Genomic DNA, 17,814 nt, shown 5'->3' with positions numbered 1-17,814 from the left:
CATCCACCCCCGGGGCCTTGCCACCGAGGAGCTTTTTAACCACCTCGGCGACCTCGCCCCCAGAGATTGGAGAGCCCAACCCAGAGTCCCCAGGCTCCGCTTCCTCAGTGGAAGGCATGTTGGTGGGATTGAGGAGGTCTTCGAAGTACTCTGCCCACCGACCCACAACGTCCCGAGTAGAGGTCAGCAGCACACCATCCCCACTATAAACAGTGTTGGTGCTGCACCGCTTCCCCCCCCTGAGACGCCGGATGGTGGACCAGAATCGCCTCGAAGCCGTGCGGAAGTCTTTCTCCATGGCCTCTCCAAACTCCTCCCACACCCGAGTTTTTGCCTCAGCAACCGCCCGAGCCGCATGCCGCTTCGCCCGCCGGTACCCATCAGCTGCTTCCGGAGTCCCACAGGCCAAAAAGGCCCGATAGGACTCCTTCTTCAGCCTGACGGCATCCCTCACCGAAGGTGTCCACCAATGGGTTCGAGGGTTGCCGCCGCGACAGGCACCGACAACCTTGCGGCCACAGCTCCGATCGGCCGCCTCGACAATGGAGGCACGGAACACGGTCCACTCAGACTCCATGTCCCCCACCTCCCCCGGGACGTGTTCGAAGTTTTGCCGGAGATGGGAGTTAAAGCTCCGTCTCACAGGGGATTCCGCCAGACGTTCCCAGCAGACCCTCACAACACGTTTGGGCCTGCCAGGTCTGACCGGCTTTCGCCCCCGCCACCGGAGCCAACTCACCACCAGGTAGTGGTCAGTGGACAGCTCCGCACCTCTCTTCACCCGAGTGTCCAAGACATACGGCCGCAGATCCGATGAAACGATGACAAAGTCGATCATCGAACTGCGGCCTAGGGTGTCCTGGTGCCAAGTGCACATATGGACACCCTTATGCTTGAACATGGTGTTCGTTATGGACAATCCATGGCGAGCACAGAAGTCCAGCAACAGAACACCGCTCGAGTTCAGGTCGGGTGGGCCGGTCCTCCCAACCACGCCCCTCCAGGTCTCACTGTCGTTGCCCACGTGAGCGTTGAAGTCCCCCAGCAGAACAAGGGAGTCCCCAGGAGGAGCACTCTCCGGTACCCCCTCTAAGGACTCCAAAAAGGGTGGGTAATCTGAACTGTCGTTCGGCCCGTAAGCACAAACGACAGTCAGAACCCGTCCCCCCACCCGTAGGCGGAGGGATGCTACCCTCTCGCTCACCGGGGTAAACCCCAACGTACAGGCGCCGAGATGGGGAGCAACAAGTATGCCCACTCCTGCCCGACGTCTCTCTCCCTGGGCAACTCCAGAGTGGAAGTATGTCCAGCCCCTCTCAAGGAGACTGGTTCCAGAACCAGAGCCATGCGTCGAGGTGAGACCGACTATTTCTAGCCGGAACCTCTCGACCTCACGCACTAGCTCCGGCTCCTTCCCCACCAGAGAGGTGACATTCCACGTCCCAAGAGCCATTGGATTATTGGATTTATTTTTTTTAATTTTTTTCCATCTTCCTCACAACTTTCTGAGACAGAGCAAGAGGTTAAATATATTTTTTCTTTTTTTTACCTTAAGCAATTATGAAAAGCAGACCATCTTTAAATAAAAAATAGTAATAACAACAAATTTCTGTCCTTAGAATAAATAAATGCACCTCAAAAAACTGAGAACACACCTCAAGTTAATGTAAATATTTTATTACATTTGTTCATTGGACAACACTGAATGTCTGACATTTGGACAGAACGTAAAGCAGTGAGCTTGTAAACTATTGTACATTTGTTTTCAGCCCTAAAATAACTTGATCATTAATGTCTAAACTACTGGCAACAAAACTGAGTTCTCCTCTCAGTGAAAATGTCAGACATTTTCTGAATTAGCCCTCCACTCCTTCCGTAGCTCCATTACAAATGTGTGAGAAACCTTGTGGACATTGCGCTAAGGTGTGCTAAACTTATTGTTATTGCTCTTACATGCTGTCCTCTGTGATACTTTTCAAAATGGCCCCTCATGTCAACGAGCTCTCTGAGGTAACCGGTGTCACGGTCGAGTTTCTCCGGCCTCTTGAGGCGGAGCTGCATCTTCATTGTCCAGGTTAACCTTTCCCCTTTCCTGCAGTATTTTTTTTCTTTTCATCTTTTGGTTTCTTGTCTTTAACGTCGAGCTCTTCCGCCTTCTCTTTCAGACCTACAGAGGAAGAAAATATGTTGCTTATTCACACAGCAAGATCAGAAAAGAGGAATGAAATCAATCAAGTTTATTTGTGTAGCACCTTTCAGCAACAAGGCATTTCGAAGTGTTTCACATCATAAAAACAAAAAATACAAAGTCATAGAACATACAATTAAACCTTTACGTTTTCTCAATACACATCAGATTATTGATCAATGTTTCATTGATTATGTTTCAAAAGCAACTCTAAACATCTGGGTTTTTAGTCTAGATTTAAAGGAACTCTGTGTTTCGGCTGCTATGCAGTTTTCTAGAAGTTTGTTCCAGATTTGTGATGCATAGAAGCTGATTGCTGCTTCTCCATGTTTGGTTCTGGTTCGGTTCTGTTCAGCGTTTTGACTTTTCATTCAGGCCTGTGAAACGCTGCTAACTGTTAGAAACACATGGATGAGTTTCTCCAGATGTTGCTGAGACACTAGTCCTCTGATCCTGGAAATGTTCTTCAGGCAACAGAAGATCAACTTTATAACTGTCTTTATGTAACTCTGAATGTTAAGGTCAGAGGTCAGCTGGATCTCTAGTTTCCCGTTCCTCTTTAGGTCCAAAGAAAATAACTTCAGTTTTGTTTCTATTCAGCTGGAGAAAGTTTGGGCCTATTTATCTGTTCTAAGCACCAAGACAATGAAAAAACAGAAGCTAAATATTGAGACCCGGTGGAAATGGCAGATCAGACGAGCTAATCAGAGGAGAAGTGGAGCAGCCGTGGCAGATAGAAAGCTGGGAAACTGAGGGAGGGAGACTAATTAACCAAAACTCAAAAGCAGCTACAAACCAAAAGGAAAAAGACCAACACAGATCTAAGAGAAATCAAAACCAAAACTTTTTTAAATTAACGTGTTTAAACTTAGACAGGGCGGCTAGAAGTGGCTCTGTGGCTCGCAGAGTATATTAAACACTGAAACATTTCCCTGTTTGCTCTGTGAAAAACGCCAACTGGTGAATGTGGTCTGGAACTGCCACTGCTTTAAATGAGCTGCCATGAATGTTTTTGTTAGGACTTTATGGTCAGATTAACCCTAAACTGCAGCAATTTCCTTCAAATATTATGCAATTAATAACAAATCTACACAGGATTGCTTTAAATGAGTTTTATTCAGTTTAGTTGACCACCTTTCATCTATTCACAGAATAAAAATAAATGGTTATTGTTGAGCAGAGAGCTTACCATCAGCTCCACCTGTTTTCCCCAGCAGCTCCACCTCCACTGGATAATGGTCGCTTATGTTCAGAGCCTAAAGCAGGAAGTCATGAAACTTTATCAACATTATTAAAGCTTCTTTTGTAAATCTGGACTAGAGGGTACAAGCACAAAAACGGAAAATTCTTGCTGCTTTATCACAAATAAAATGTTTTGCTTATAACTGTAATAGTTTCTGTGCTATTTATAGAAAAAATAGACATTTTTGAAACAGGTTATGCGACACATGGAGGGTTGTTTCTAGAAGAAGTCTCAAACTTATCTCAGTGTTTTCTGTGTGTAATCTTTTTGTTTGTCTGCAAATGACATTAAATGATAAATAATCTGATTTATCATTTAAATCAGATTATATATAATAACAAACCTGTTCATTGGAGAGTCTGTATTCTTCCTGGAAGTTGAAGGCCTTAGCAGAATTTTTAACAACAGCCTGAAGCATTTTGTCTCCGTAAACAACAATCCTGAACGAAGAGAAGAAGAATTAAAGCAAACAGCAGAGAGTCGCAGGATCTTCACTCTGATATCTCACACAATCAGAAAGTAATCAAACACACTAAAATACATATTCTGCTTTGGTATTTATAATGACGTCCTTTGTTTAAACCTTGAATTTATAAATTTTAGTAGATTTTAATGTTCATTCTGAGAGGCAGGGTGTTTTTATGTACCTGTCGTATGTGTTGGTGTTTTTGGTGCTGGCCGTTGTGTCCACATCGTCTCCAATCAGCCAGTGGAAGTTTTTGTCGCTGCGGATTCGGATGGTTTTCATCTCCTTCTTAGAAACGTACGAGCCGTCGGCGTTAAAGTCGCCCAGGATCATCACGTTCTGCAGCGGAGACAAAGGAAACCTTTTAGGGTGTTACACCAAGTACCTTGTGAAAGCATCGCGCTGCATCCAAAGTGGGCGGAGCCAAGGGACAATGAGGGCGTGGCCAGAGACTGCGGCCAGGAAGAAAGAAGCCCTGGTTCCTAATTATTTACTTTATGCATATATCTAGTGAAAGGTGACCAGTAACCTTTGGAATAGAAAGTTGGCCTGAGAGGTTTGTACAGTGTAGCAGGACCATCGTCTCTCAGCCATTATGCAGCTAATAAATCACAAACTGCTTATTGATTTTCCACACTTGCTGTTTTAACTCCTGACATAAGAAGATTAGACTTCAGTAGTCACTGTTCAACTCAAACAGTTTTAGACAATATTTTGCAGAATTAAACAGATTTCCTCAAAAATGTCAGTAAAGTTACGTCATAATTTCTGCTGTTTTTATCCTGCCTGTGTTTTGAGAACTGAGGAGCATTGATATGTTTTCTATGTTATAGACTGTATCCTAATATACTTTGATTGGCTAATTAAAATCAAAATTTCCACTATATTTGTTGTATAACCAGTAATGACAGATTGTGTGCGTGTCAGCTTTGCTCTGCTGATATTTAATCAATCAGATGATTAGGGTGACCATATTTGACTTTGGGAAAACCCGGACAACCTGCAGCGGGAGGGGGGCGGGGGGGGGGGGGGGGGGGGGGCAGAACACCTTACGGGGGGGGTGGTGCTGCCCGCACTGATGCGGCTCAGGGATCACGTGACACGCAGCGCCGTGCGCAGTGCCCTATGAACTGTAAACTATGTAATGTGTTTTGAGGCAGTTGACCAAAATCCCGGACGATTTCTAAATTCCCCCCGGACATTTTTTAGGTCTGAAAAGTAGGACATGTCCGGGAAAAAGAGGACGTCTGGTCACCCTACAGATGATTGATCTTCATCGAACAGCTAATCAGTTTCATTTTCCTTCTGTTTAATGTTTCAACTACTTCACTGTTTTTGCAGAAGGTTTTTGTCTAGATTGAATCCTTACATCAGTCTTCCACATCTTCTGAATGTCCAGGAAAAGGTCGTAGAGTTTATCCAGCTCAATCTCGGCGCCTTTTGGTGAGATGTGAACTGGGATCATCACCAGATCTCCCAGGACTGTCAAGAGAATCAGACAGGAATCAGGTTAAGTTTACATTTTTTTCTCTGAGTTATTTTTGACCTATTAGACTTTAAACTGTGGTTGAATATATTATAGTGCCTTTGTTATCTGTCACCTGTGTTCGGGCAGCTGAAGCGCAGGATGTACGGATCTCTGTTAATGTCGTCCTGTCCTTCAGTCTTCTTATCGTCAGACTGGTACAAGTCCACCAGAGTAACCAGACCAACTCTAATAACCCAAATATTAAGTTTAAAAACAAAACATTTAAAAAACCAAAATAAAAAAATCACCTGTTTCATGTGATTTATTATAGCTAACTGAAAATACCAAAGACTGAAATTGATAAAACATTAACTGAAATAAATAAAAATCATAATTAGCGGGGGGAAACTGTAACCATCCAGGATTATATTGTGCATTTATAAAACTAACAAACACTGAAATTAGAGCTAAAATATCTTTGTTTTTGGTTATGAATCTATTTCCAGACTTTTGAACTGATGTGAAATGGATTTATTTCCTCCACACAAGCAGTTTTCATCAGCTGTCGGTAAATTACGGCGCTCCATCCTCCTGCTGCTGGCTACGCTACGCTACGCTAAGCTAAGCTAAGCTAAGCTAAGCTACGCTAGTCCACAAAAACAGAGACAAAATGTAAATGTACATTACTGAATAGGTTTTTTAAAAATAATGTCTTCTGTTGAGTATTCATATTCATTACTCAACTGATGTATAAATAAACACAATACTGTCACCTTTTTGAATTCTGCACCTAAAAGTTAACAAAACTACTACAATAACTAGTACAAACTAAACTCAAACTTAACAATATTTAACAAATAACTAATAAAAAATAGCAAACACATTCTAAAAACTAATAAAAATAACTCAATTATACAAACGGTTGCAACAAAATAAAACTGAACTATAATGAAAAACCCAAAACAATTATAATTCTGGATCTCAGATAACATTTTCTTTTATTACCCCTCCAGGGGGTCTTTTGTGGGCTTTAGTGTCCCTTTTCATGAAGTAGGCTGACAGGAGAGGGGGGAAGACATGCGGTAAACATCGCCAGGTCCGGGAGTCGAACCCACGACAGCCGCGTCGAGGACTTGGGGCCTCCAAATGTGGGTCGCGCTAACCGCTACGCCACCACGGCACGCCCCTCAGATAATATTTTCAGTTTGAAGCCAATATTTATTAAATAAACTGATGTTCAGATCAGTCAGATTTAGTTATTTTCTCATCTTTACTAGCAGTTGGTGAATGAAATGATCCTCCTAATGAATGAATGAATGAATGAATGAATGAATGAATGAATGAACTGTCACCTGTACAGGAACAGGAACTGCTCCTTGTAGTCAGTTCTGCCCAGGCGAGTGCTGATTTGCTTCTCGTAGCGATGTTCCCTTTCAGGACGGAGCAAAACGCACACAAAGGTGTTTTCATTAGAAAAGTTTCTTTCAGGGAAAAGCAGGGGACGAATCAGATCCACATCAAGTTGAAGCTCAACCTTTGTGGCCTGTAAGATGGTTTTTTCTGCGTAACATAAACCCTGTAAATTCTAGACACTAACAGGTACCATAGAATTGCACAAAAATCCGAGAGGGACGACGGAGTCCCTGCTCTGTGAAAGAGGTGAACGGAGCCCATTAAAATGCTGGTTACATCAAACTGTGGCTCTTTGGTAGAGTAGTCGTCTTGTGATCGGAAGGTTGTAGGTTCGATTCCAGTTTCCTCCTGCCACATGTCGATGTGCCTCTGGGCAAGGGACTTAACCCCAAATTGCCTACCGATCTACGTATCGGTTTGTAAGTGTGTGTTTGTGAGTGCAACTGGGTGAATGTGACTCTAGTGTAAAGCGCTATATAAGTTCAGTCCATTTAAACTGGGTGATTGTGAGCGGGAATAAAAATAGCAGCAGGTATTTTGTTCCATACAACACAGTAGGAGTGAAACAGGTAAACCTTTATGGATGAAACTCCACTAAAAACCCACCTGTTTAGGATTGTATTTGAGATGTAATCAATTACAAATTTATTGATGGAACTTGACTTAATGTCGTGTTTTGATTATTGATTCTATGTTTCATTGTGTTTCTGTGTTTGATATGATGTAAAGCACTTTGAAATGCCTTGCTGCTGAAATGTGCTATACAAATAAAATTAGATTTGATTTGATTTAGTGGGAACAGTCCATATATAGATGAATAAACGATTTTTAAACTTTTACTGACTTGTTAAGAGCTTCCATCAGAACATCCACGGCTTTCCCGGTCTCATCCACAACCTCCAGGATCACAATGATGTCATAACGAGAAATAATCTGACAGAAAAACACAATTGAATGAGTTTAATTAATCAGATTTCATCAAACAGGTTGAAATGATTAATATATTCATGTCAATATTTCCTTTTAACCCATTTTACCAAAGCAGAAATCAAACCACCAGGTGTTTTTGTTTTTACCTGAACCAGGTTGTTCAGAATGCTGGGGTCCGACACTTTTTTCAGTCCAAGCCTCTGAATGTTAAACGATGCGATTTTCATGGTGGCTGGAAGTTTAGAAGAAACTTTAAATCAATTGTAGCCTCCATCTGATAGATATACACATTACAGAAACTAAATCTGGATTTAAAACCCAGATCAAACCTGTCACAGCTGAAAAACTGTCCTGGGAACAACCAGGGCGGGTTTGTTTTTTCTGGCTTGCCCTTCTTTTGTTTGTTGGTTTCAGTGGAGCAGCAATTCTCAGTCCTTTTACATTTGCAGGATTCGTGGAAGTCGTGTTTTTGTTACAATTAACTGATGCGTCTGCACATTGCTGCAGGCCCAGGCAAACAGACACTCTTACCACTAAAACCAGTTTGAACTTGCTGAGTTTGTCTGGACTAGCTTTCTCTTGCGTTGTTGAACATAAAAGATTCGAGATAAACTTTTTTATAACTTACTTTCCAGTTTCCCCATGTTATAAGTGAAATAATCTGCCAGTAGGAAAAACATGTTTTCATCAATATTAAGGGATTGTTGAGTTGAAATGAGCTTCTATATTTTGCTATAAAATGACTTATGAGTTAGTTTTATCTTGTTTCAAGTGCACTAAGATATCTGCACTAGAAATTAGATTTTGTGTTTTTGCAGTGATGCTAGAAAAGATGCTGCAAATGGGTAAATATTTATAACCTCTTTCACTGTTATCACCATAAGTACCAGAAAATGGAGCAACACCAGCAAACCTCAGTCAAATAACTGCACTAAGGACGTAATTTAGCCTTTTGGATCAGGTTTGTTGGAGATCAGTCGATGAGTTCTGGTTCTGAAGACGTTCTGCTCTAGAGAAAAAACTAAACAAGAAAGTTGTTTCTCACCTGCAGGAGAATCTGCTGCGTTTCTCCAGAGGAGTTGAATAAATGTTGCAGGCTTCACTATACATTGTGTGAAAAGCAGCTGTTTGATTGGTCTAGAGCCAACCAATGGCAGGTTTGAAACAGAGAGCAGGAATGTTGTAAAAAATAAACCCCGCCCTTTTATTGTATTCCTGCTCAAACATCAGTTTGTCTCTAAACATAAAAAGTGTTAAAAATGTTAGTTTCTGTCAGGATCTGCGCCTTGGAAATGAAAACCAGCATCAATATGAGAGTTTCTGTCAGGGATCTGGCTGTTTTTCTCTGTCATGGAGCTGCAGGTTTCCCTCTGTGGGCGGGGCTAAGCGCTTCACCTGCTCTCTGCCAGCCAATCAGCAGCAGCTGAAGAGGAGCCGTCAACCTGGTTCCTTCTTATTTTCTACCAGCGTTTTCTTTGCTCCAAGTTTATTGCAGTTTCATTTTGGATCTGCTGAGTTTATTGAACTTAAACTCTGACCTGCAACCATCAAACCACTTAAAAAAATTATGTTATGTCCAAATCTGTGCTTTAAATGCTGCCTTTTTTCTATTCATAATATTTAGAATTATTTTTATTCACCTGATTAGCTCTGTCACAATAAATCAATCAAATAATACATTAAAATGAACTTGTTATCCATTTGTGTGATTTATTGTTTTTCTCTTTCTACCAAAAAAATAAAAAGGTGGTGTTTTGGTCTGAACCAGCTGTATTTTTGAAGAACAATCTTGTTTGAAGAAACTTCATAATTCATTTTATTTGTTGTTTTATTTATTTTGGATATTTAAAATGTCCTCCAGTTCCAGTGTTAAATGTTCATTAGAATTGAATGTTTATTAATCTTTGAGAATGTAATTTTGCATTATTATTAACATTATAATACTTGAAAATAGTGTCAAAACAAACAATATTATTGTTTATCGTAATAACTTTAGAGACAATTTATGGTCCATCTGTTACAGGTTTACACCGGACTGGATTCTGCTGGTCATGAAAAGAGTTGGACAGTAACTACTTACATCTACTTGAGTAACGTTTTTGGAACAAATAAACCTTTTAGGACTATTTTGACTTTTACTAGACTTTACTCTCTACCCAGTGAATGACAAACATTTTCTAACCTAAAACTCACCAGACAGACACACACCTGCAGTTTCTGCTAGTTTCATGTTGAAAGAAATTTAATTTCTTTTCCCTGATTTTATTTTGTAATTTAAGTTTTTTATACAAATTATTTCCATTTTGGTCTCTAAAACATCAAAATTTCCACTGAACTATATTTTAGTCCTTATGAGGATGTAATGTTGAAATATTAAATGATTGTTTTTGATCAGTTACTCAGGACTTGAGTAGCTTTTTTACCAAATACTTTTTACTTTTCTTTGTTCTGGTCTGTCACATAAAATCCTTTTATATTTACAAGCATAAATACTGTATATATGCTTGTAAAGTGTAAATAAAGGTTTGAACAGAATACAGAATAAGACTAATTGCACTGTAAGTATTTATTAGCAATACATTTAGCCATATTACATTGATTTAGCATAACTAAATGTCAGTTATGTCAAATGTCAGTGAGTTATAATACAATAACACAACAGCACAGAGAAACCAGCTTCTTTACACTTTAAAAAACAAAGAACCATAACTTTATATTGAAATGAAAAACTAAACATTCATGTCAGCCTTGAAACCACAGAAGCATTAAGAAAAATCCACAGAAATGATTTTATTTTGGTCAGTTTAACATGTTTCAGCCAAAACGTCAAGAACAAAACCCTAAAAAAGAAAAATGATCATTTCAAAAAAATAACGATCTGACGAACTTTTACCAAATGAAATAATATGAAAATCTGCCGATATTGTTACCCCACGATATTGATATGTACCAATATTATATAAATAAAACTCATCCCAAAACACACATGGTTATGAAATAGAAATAAAGATGGTTTAATGTCAGGCTCTTTTATTTATCAGATTGATATGTTGAATAAATAAAATATGTAAACAGTGGAGACCATCTTAGCAGAAGCTAACGTCTACAGTCGTCCTTATTACCGCGATTTGGCCTCCAGCCAATCAGCGCCAAGGAAAACAAATGCCGCTCCTTGATTGGCTGCTGCTCAAAGGGCAGCCAATAGCGAGTCGAGTAGCGATGTGCCGAAGTATTTCAGCTTTTAGACGTGATTGGTTAAAAAATGAGCTAACATGCAGATTTTCAGAATCATTTACACAATTCTAGAAAAAATAATGTGAAAAATATCTGCAGCTTTTTCTATGGAAAAGAGAAAACTAAAAACAATATCATCATCTAGATTCAAGGAAGCCGAGAAGAATTTGAATAAAACCTGTTGATTTTAACGCAGCATGTGTGTTATTTCAATTCTAGATATAGGAAAGTTTAGACTTTTCAAGCTCAGAAATTCCTTTTTAGTTTTTTTCTTTAGAACATTTCTGAGTTTAATCTAAAGAAAAAATCTGAGTTCTTTACCAAAGATTTTTCTAGAAAATGTCTTTTTACTTGTTAAACTCAGAAATGTTCTTTTTGTAAATATTTCTGAGCTGAATCGTTTTTAAGTGAACTGCCAGCTTCTCAAGCTCAGAAACTTTCTTGTTTTTTTTCTAGAAAACTTCTGAGATTATTATCATTGGAACATTTCTGAGCTTTTGGCCGGAAATGTTCTCCTCTTTGGCCCAATATGGCAAAGAAAATGGAAATAATTTGAGGAATAGAGAGAAAACCAGGTGATATTTTGGTGCATAATGATCATTTCTTTTCTGCTGAACCTGAACTTTCCTCCCATCACTGGCCCACAGAGGCAGAAACTGCTGTTGTTAATATTTTCAGCGTTTTCTCCTTCTTGACGCTGAAAAACGGAAACAGTTTCTCAGTGAAGCAGTGGCTGAAGGTGTGGATGTGTCCGCCGGTATCGGCGTCTGAGAACGACAGCTTCCCCCTCTCCCAGTCCAGATGGACTCGGATCCTCCGGGGCGGCTTGACGGACAGAACCGAACTTCTCCCTGGAGGGAAAAAGGCCAGAAAGGCGCCGTCCAGACCGATCCTCCACGACCCCGACCCCACGGACCCCTTCCTGTCCGCGGACTCCGCCGCCACGCCCACCTCCCAGCCGCCGCCTTCTCCGACCTCGACCTCCCAGCTGTGCGACCCGGAAGTGAACCCGTCCGAGCCGAGCACGGCGCGGCACCAGCCGAACCGCTCCGGGTTGTCCGGCAGCTTGAGCCGCTCTCCGTGCGTCGCGGCGCTCAGGTCGTCGTCCGGGGTCAGCTCGGGGTGAGCCGTGTTTGGGTCCAGAACCACGGCGGAGAAGCAGACGGCCGCCTTCATCTGGATCCAGATGTTGAAGGCCAGGTTGCCCAGATGTTTTGCCACGTCCAGCAGCGCGCCGGCGGACGGTGCCGGGTCGTCCTGCAGGCGGCGCTGTTCCGCTGTTGTTAAGGCGGCTTTGTAGGAGCGCAGGAAGGAAACGCTGTCGGCCTTCAGCTGCTTCTCCGTCTCTCTGATTGTGGTGGAGAAATCGGAGATGATCCTGCTCAGAGCTTCCGATTCCTCCCTCAGCGCTTTGCTTTTCTGCCGCTCTTCCTCCCTCAGCGCGGCGATGCGCGCCTCCTCTTCCTCCTGCAGAAGCTGGTGAAACTTCCTGAACTGATCCCGGATCTGCTTCTCCGTGTTTCTGTTCTGGCTCTTGATGTGTTTGGCGTTTTGGTCGCGGCTTCCCTTCGCCTCTTCGAAGAGCTTCAGCTGTTCCCGCAGAGCCGTGAGGGACTCCCGGACCTCCTCCCTGCGCTCCTCCGCCGCCTCGTCGATGGGTCTAAACCTGTGGTTGCTGTGAGCTTTGGAGTCCCTGCAGACGACGCAGACGGACTGCTGGTGGTCCAGGCAGAACAGCTTCAGCTTCTCGCTGTGCTGGCTGCAGAGTCCCGGCTCCGCTCCCGCAGAGAGCCTCGTTTTTTCCGCTAAACACAGATTCCTCAACGCCGAGCTGATGGGCGGGTTGCTCAGAGGCCTTTCCTTGCAAACCGGACACTCGTTTATGAGCTTTTCCTTCCACCAGGACTGGACGCAGGCCTGGCAGAAGCTGTGGCTGCACGACAGAACCACAGGATCCGTGAAGATTTCGTGGCAGATGGGGCAGGAAAGATTCTTCTCGGAGCCGGAAGCCATTTTCTCTCTGCAAGCAGAACAAACCGAAAGTTAAATCAGGAAGTTTTTGTGCCGCTAAACATTTCCTGCCCAGATTGACCTCTTCTCTCTCTCCTTCTGTTCCTGAAGTGAATTTAAAAGTGAATTTCTGTCTGAGAGGAAACAGCAGCTGCTCAGAGGAGGAGCCGCTCCAGGTTTTTACTTTCACTTTCTTTTTCTTCTTCTTGCCCTTTTTATGGCGGTTAGTTACGGTAAATATGACTATTTACAGTACATAGCATTTACCTGAAAAATATGAGTGAACATAACTTGTACTATTCAGTGTTTGCAATGCAACATGGAAAACAGGTTTACTTCAATTCAAAACTAGCTGCCTCAAATTATTACAACAAATAAAGTTAGAATATTTAAGAATTGCAAGCCTAAAATAACTTGATAAATTCAGTTTAATTTAGTCATAAACTAAATAGCAAAGACATCTTGACATTATTAGTTGTAACTAAACCGTTTCCATGGTAAACAATATTCTTATTCTCGGCACATTTCTTTTTTCACATTCTGTAGATTTTTCATTTAACCACTGAAGCCTATTTTGCACAATATTGACAAATCCATAAAGTAATGCAAATAGATCATTAAATTCAATTATTCAGTCACCATATTAGTTGTCAATTGTTTCAATATATATGTAAATAAATAATTCATAGGAACATCGGTGCATAAAAACATCCTCTCATATTTTTGCTCCATTTTGTTTCCAAAGCTCAGATCCTGACAGAAACCATCATGTTTGTTCCTCTGATTGTGTTTTTTAAAGTCCTTCATCATTTCCAGAGCCAAACTGACCCTTGACCCTTCACAGGTTCCAAACAGGAAGTTATTAAAGGGGGCGGGGCTTATTTGCTCTGACATTCCTGCTTGGCTTTCGACCAATCAGCCGGTTTTCACTCTGAATATTGTTTTGGTTGTAACTCATCTGGGTTCCTTATAACTTCATTTTTATTCATCCTTTGGACTTGAGCAGCAGCAGCAGATTCGGCAGATGAGGAACAAATTTCCTGCTTTTTGTTTTTTTAAATAAAATTATATTTTAAAAACATATTATTTTTTCTTTTTTAATTGTTCTAAAAGGTACAATTTAAAATGTATGTTGTATGCCTTGACTTTTCCAACAAACAGCAAAACTCAACATTTTGGAATAAAATTTGATCTACAGTTGACCCTTCGGTCTTCGCAGGAGTTCAGAACCAGAACATGAAATGATCAAATCTGCATATTCTTGACATTACCTCTAAAAATGTTTATAGCTGCCCATTTTAATAGTTATATACCTCAACATGCACTACAGCAGAAGCTAACATCTAGCCTTACTTAGCTCTGCTGAATTCAGCGAGAAAAAAAATACAAACTTTACTGATATCCCACTAATGTCCAAAAAAACGATTTCTGTGTTTCGATAGAACAAGAAATTTCATTAAAATCACATGTGAATAAATTTAACGCAATAAGTTATTTAAAAACACGCTGCCCATCACCTGCGTCCCACTTCCTGTCGTCTTCTTTGTCGTTTCCATCAGTAGTAACATCCGGTTGTTGATCACTTGACTAATTTGATGACTTTTACAAAATGCAACTGAAAAAGTTTTTTCCAAATTTTGTAAAATATTTTCATTAAGCTGATTTATTTTTGTAATTCCAATTTGTGCAATCATAAGAACGCAGTTAGTGTCTGAATTTAATCATATTTTGAGCTTATTCATATTTATTGAACAATAAGCAGAGAAAAATGAAAAAGCAACAATCCTGTTTAAAGTTAAAAATAAGAGGTGTAATGAAATTATCAGATAAAATTTAAATGGCAGAGATAAAAATGGTGTTATTAGATCTTTGTTGGTGATCAGGCCTTTTCTGATTATTATGTTTATGTTATGAAATATCTGTCCCCACGATTCAGCAGGTAGAACGTTTCAGGCATTTAGAAGTGATGAAAAAGCCTCGTCGGGTTTCCTCTGTCGGGTTTCCTCTGTCGGGTTTCCTCTGTCGGGTTTCCTCTGGTCGGGTTTCCTCTGGTCGGGTTTCCTCTGTCGGGTTTCCTCTGGTCGGGTTTCCTCTGGTCGGGTTTCCTCTGTCGGGTTTCCTCTGGTCGGGTTTCCTCTGTCGGGTTTCCTCTGTCGGGTTTCCTCTGGTCGGGTTTCCTCTGTCGGGTTTCCTCTGTCGGGTTTCCTCTGTCGGGTTTCCTCTGGTCGGGTTTCCTCTGTCGGGTTTCCTCTGTCGGGTTTTCTCTGGTCGGGTTTGTCTAAATGCAGGAAGTCGGTTGCGTCACCGACACGTTAGTGAAGCTGGAGGAAATTTCCATCCGTCTCTGACCCAATCTCTCCCAACTCAAAGGTTTCCATCAGGAGGCCTTTTATGCTCAGTCTAATCAGGCATGTTAGTTTTGATTGTCTTCAAATAATCCTAAAGATGTGAGTGAAAAATCTGACCACTGCAGAACTTGAAACAGCGGTTTGTCTGAAATCTTTCCGGTTTCACAGTGATGTCGGGCAGGAAATCTCTAAAAGCTCTTCAGGAGTTTCCAAGATAAAACTAGTTGAGACAAAACCGACATGCGATGAGCTGATCTTAGAGATAAGAGCGTCTGCTTGTTTTCTGCTGCAGCATCGACTGATCGCAGCTAAAAACCTGCTGGACCACTTCCACCAATCCTGCAGATGCAGAAATACAGAGAAATGGTGCGTCACAAAAACCGAGTCAGAGAACAGATTACCTGCTGCGCTGCAGTTGTGAGTCTCTGTGTCGCTCAGGCAGATTATTCTGCAGATTTTGGTTTTGTTTGTCTCACGCCAGCCTCTCGTGTAAAGAGTACTTCCTGGTCTGGAGGAAACTCGGTTCTGAAACCAGAAACATGAACCGTCAGAACATCCAGTGTTAGAATCCAGCGGCTGACTCTTCAGAACTGATGTTTAAGTCCAGTTTCCTCCATCAGACTAAACCTGGAGCAGAAATACGAGATAACCCAGAGTTCTGAGTCTTCTGACCCAAAGTAAGACTCTCTTTATCGGACTGATCTGTGGTGGTTCTGGTGAAACTTATTATTAATATTAATAATGATATTTGTGTTATTTATTTTGCTGATTCTGTTTGGTTCTCTTTCCATCTGACTGTTTTGTTCTTCTGAAAGTCTGAAATAAACATAAACCCAAATCTAATATTATTAATATTTTATTAATAAGAATTGTTTAATACTGAAAAGTCACATTTCATAGATTAATTACACACAGATGTATGTTTTAAAGATTTTATTTCTGTTCATTATAATTTTTTTTGCTAAAATCAATAATAAACTATTTCTAAAAACAGAAATGTAGACTTAATGAAAACATATCTAACACCTGTGTAAAGCTTGTTATTGTCAAAAGCTACTTTTAATCAGACAGAAATGGTTCATCTGGACATATAAACTATTTTATTTAAAATGAATGTAATTTCCCTTTGAGATAAATAAACTTACTTTTGAATTTGAAGACTGCCTGTTATTTTTTGTTACTGCACTCTTTAAACCTTCTTATAATAATCACTTTTGACACATCAAACCAATTTAAATTGTCTTTATTAAATTTTAACATTTATAATGTTCTTGATTCAGAAGGAAATCTGATCAAACATGAAGGTGAAAAACTTGATGAGATCAAATCTGCAGCTGAAAGCAAACCTGTTTTTGTTTGGTTTGGGTTTTTAGGGCACACCTTGTTTTACCTGTGGAGCCAAGTGATTGTTAAATGGGTCACCTTTTATTCTGTTCAACCAACAACTGCAACCTGCACACGTGTTCAGACACATGTGAAAGTTCATTCATTCATTCATTCATTCACTCATTCATTAGAAGGACTATAAAGGGCTTTATGAATGAGGTCGTATTGAATGTGCATGCTGGGACGACCTGGTCGACCTTGTGGGATGGTACCAGTTAAACAATGAGGAGACTGAAGGCCAGGGATCCGTTCATCCTTCGGTTCAGGTGCCTGAACACAGGTGAGCCATGACTTGTGGTCAGATTTATACCATCATCTCTCCTGAGATGTAAAACTAGATTTCTGTCTGATTCTCCTCGCAGTTCTGAAAGATCTGGTGATGATCCCAGTTCACACCAAACCCGAGGACTCGGAGAAGGAGTTGGACGAACTCTATGAACTCTGGGTAAATACAGCCAAAACAAACATGCTAGCCTAGCGCTAGCGGGAGAAATGACTCATGGCCTTTAGCCAGAAACAAGAGAGAAATCCTACAACCGATAAAATCTGATGCTACTCCATTTTTTAAATATTTCATAAAGAAGAAAGTTGCGCTCAGTGTCTTCTTCAGAGGTTTTTGTATCGTTTCCTTCAGTGGTTCTTGGTGCAGCGCCCCCACACGCGAAGCAGGGAACCGGTTGCTCAAACGGTTTGGTTTGCAGTGAATGAGAACCACAGCAGCTGAAAATGTAGCAAATGTTGCAGTTTTGGTCTCATGTTGGTGTGAAAACAACCTATAACTGCACTCTTCTACCCCGTTTTCCACCTCTTAGTTGTGTGAACAGACTCCTTTTTTTGTTGTATTGTTCAATCAATCAATTAATCAAATGTTATTTGTATAGCACATTTCAGCAGCAGGCATTTCAAAGTGCTTTACATCATTACAAACACAGAAACACAATGCAAGATAGAATCAATAATCAAAACACAGCGTTAAGTCAAGTTCCATCAATAAATTTGTAATTGATTACATTTCAAATACAATCCTAAACAGGTGGGTTTTCAGTTGAGATTTAAAAGAAGTCAGTGTTTCAGCTGTTTTACAGTTTTCTGGAAGTTTGTTCCAAATTTGTGGTGCATAGATGCTGA

At 40.9% G+C, this 17,814-nt stretch overlaps 2 protein-coding genes across 3 annotated transcripts; both read right to left on the bottom strand.

The window, feature by feature from the left end:
* Window positions 1–1,661: 1,661 nt before the first annotated feature.
* Window positions 1,662–8,881, bottom strand: dnase1l4.1 (deoxyribonuclease 1 like 4, tandem duplicate 1). The gene is made up of 10 exons (XM_028004083.1): window positions 8,754–8,881; window positions 7,855–7,940; window positions 7,623–7,711; window positions 6,718–6,795; window positions 5,499–5,611; window positions 5,267–5,379; window positions 4,079–4,236; window positions 3,775–3,871; window positions 3,378–3,444; window positions 1,662–2,167 (listed from the first exon to the last, which is right to left on the bottom strand). Exons 2-10 carry the CDS (start codon window positions 7,933–7,935, stop codon window positions 2,076–2,078), a joined length of 888 nt encoding a protein of 295 aa, XP_027859884.1. The 5' UTR covers window positions 7,936–7,940; window positions 8,754–8,881; the 3' UTR covers window positions 1,662–2,075.
* Window positions 8,882–10,259: 1,378 nt separating this feature from the next.
* LOC114135980 (nuclear factor 7, ovary-like) lies at window positions 10,260–16,451 on the bottom strand. Of its 2 annotated transcripts, none has more exons than XM_028003713.1 (2): window positions 15,702–16,451; window positions 10,260–12,962 (listed from the first exon to the last, which is right to left on the bottom strand). In XM_028003713.1, the coding sequence occupies exon 2, from the start codon at window positions 12,953–12,955 to the stop codon at window positions 11,576–11,578; it is 1,380 nt and encodes a 459-aa protein (XP_027859514.1). In that variant the 5' UTR covers window positions 12,956–12,962; window positions 15,702–16,451; the 3' UTR covers window positions 10,260–11,575. The 2 variants fall into 2 exon arrangements, with proteins under 2 accessions (XP_027859514.1, XP_027859513.1); XM_028003712.1 differs by lacking the exon at window positions 15,702–16,451 and adding an exon at window positions 13,035–14,945 and having other exon boundaries at window positions 10,260–12,960.
* Window positions 16,452–17,814: the final 1,363 nt, after the last annotated feature.

Source organism: Xiphophorus couchianus, chromosome 20 (assembly GCF_001444195.1).
Source record: "Xiphophorus couchianus chromosome 20, X_couchianus-1.0, whole genome shotgun sequence".
Classification (NCBI taxonomy): domain Eukaryota; kingdom Metazoa; phylum Chordata; class Actinopteri; order Cyprinodontiformes; family Poeciliidae; genus Xiphophorus; species Xiphophorus couchianus.
This window is presented reverse-complemented; position numbering and strand designations above follow the sequence as displayed.

Coding starts and splice junctions, on each gene's coding strand:
- dnase1l4.1 (XM_028004083.1), bottom strand. CDS start 7,935: ATGAAAATCGCATCGTTTAACATTCAGAGGCTTGGACTGAAAAAAGTG. Junction 6,796..7,622: donor CTGATGGAAGCTCTTAACAA/GTCAGTAAAAGT, acceptor CCGTCCTGAAAG/GGAACATCGCTACGAGAAGC. Junction 3,872..4,078: donor AACACCAACACATACGACAG/GTACATAAAAAC, acceptor CTCTTCGTTCAG/GATTGTTGTTTACGGAGACA.
- LOC114135980 (XM_028003713.1), bottom strand. CDS start 12,955: ATGGCTTCCGGCTCCGAGAAGAATCTTTCCTGCCCCATCTGCCACGAA.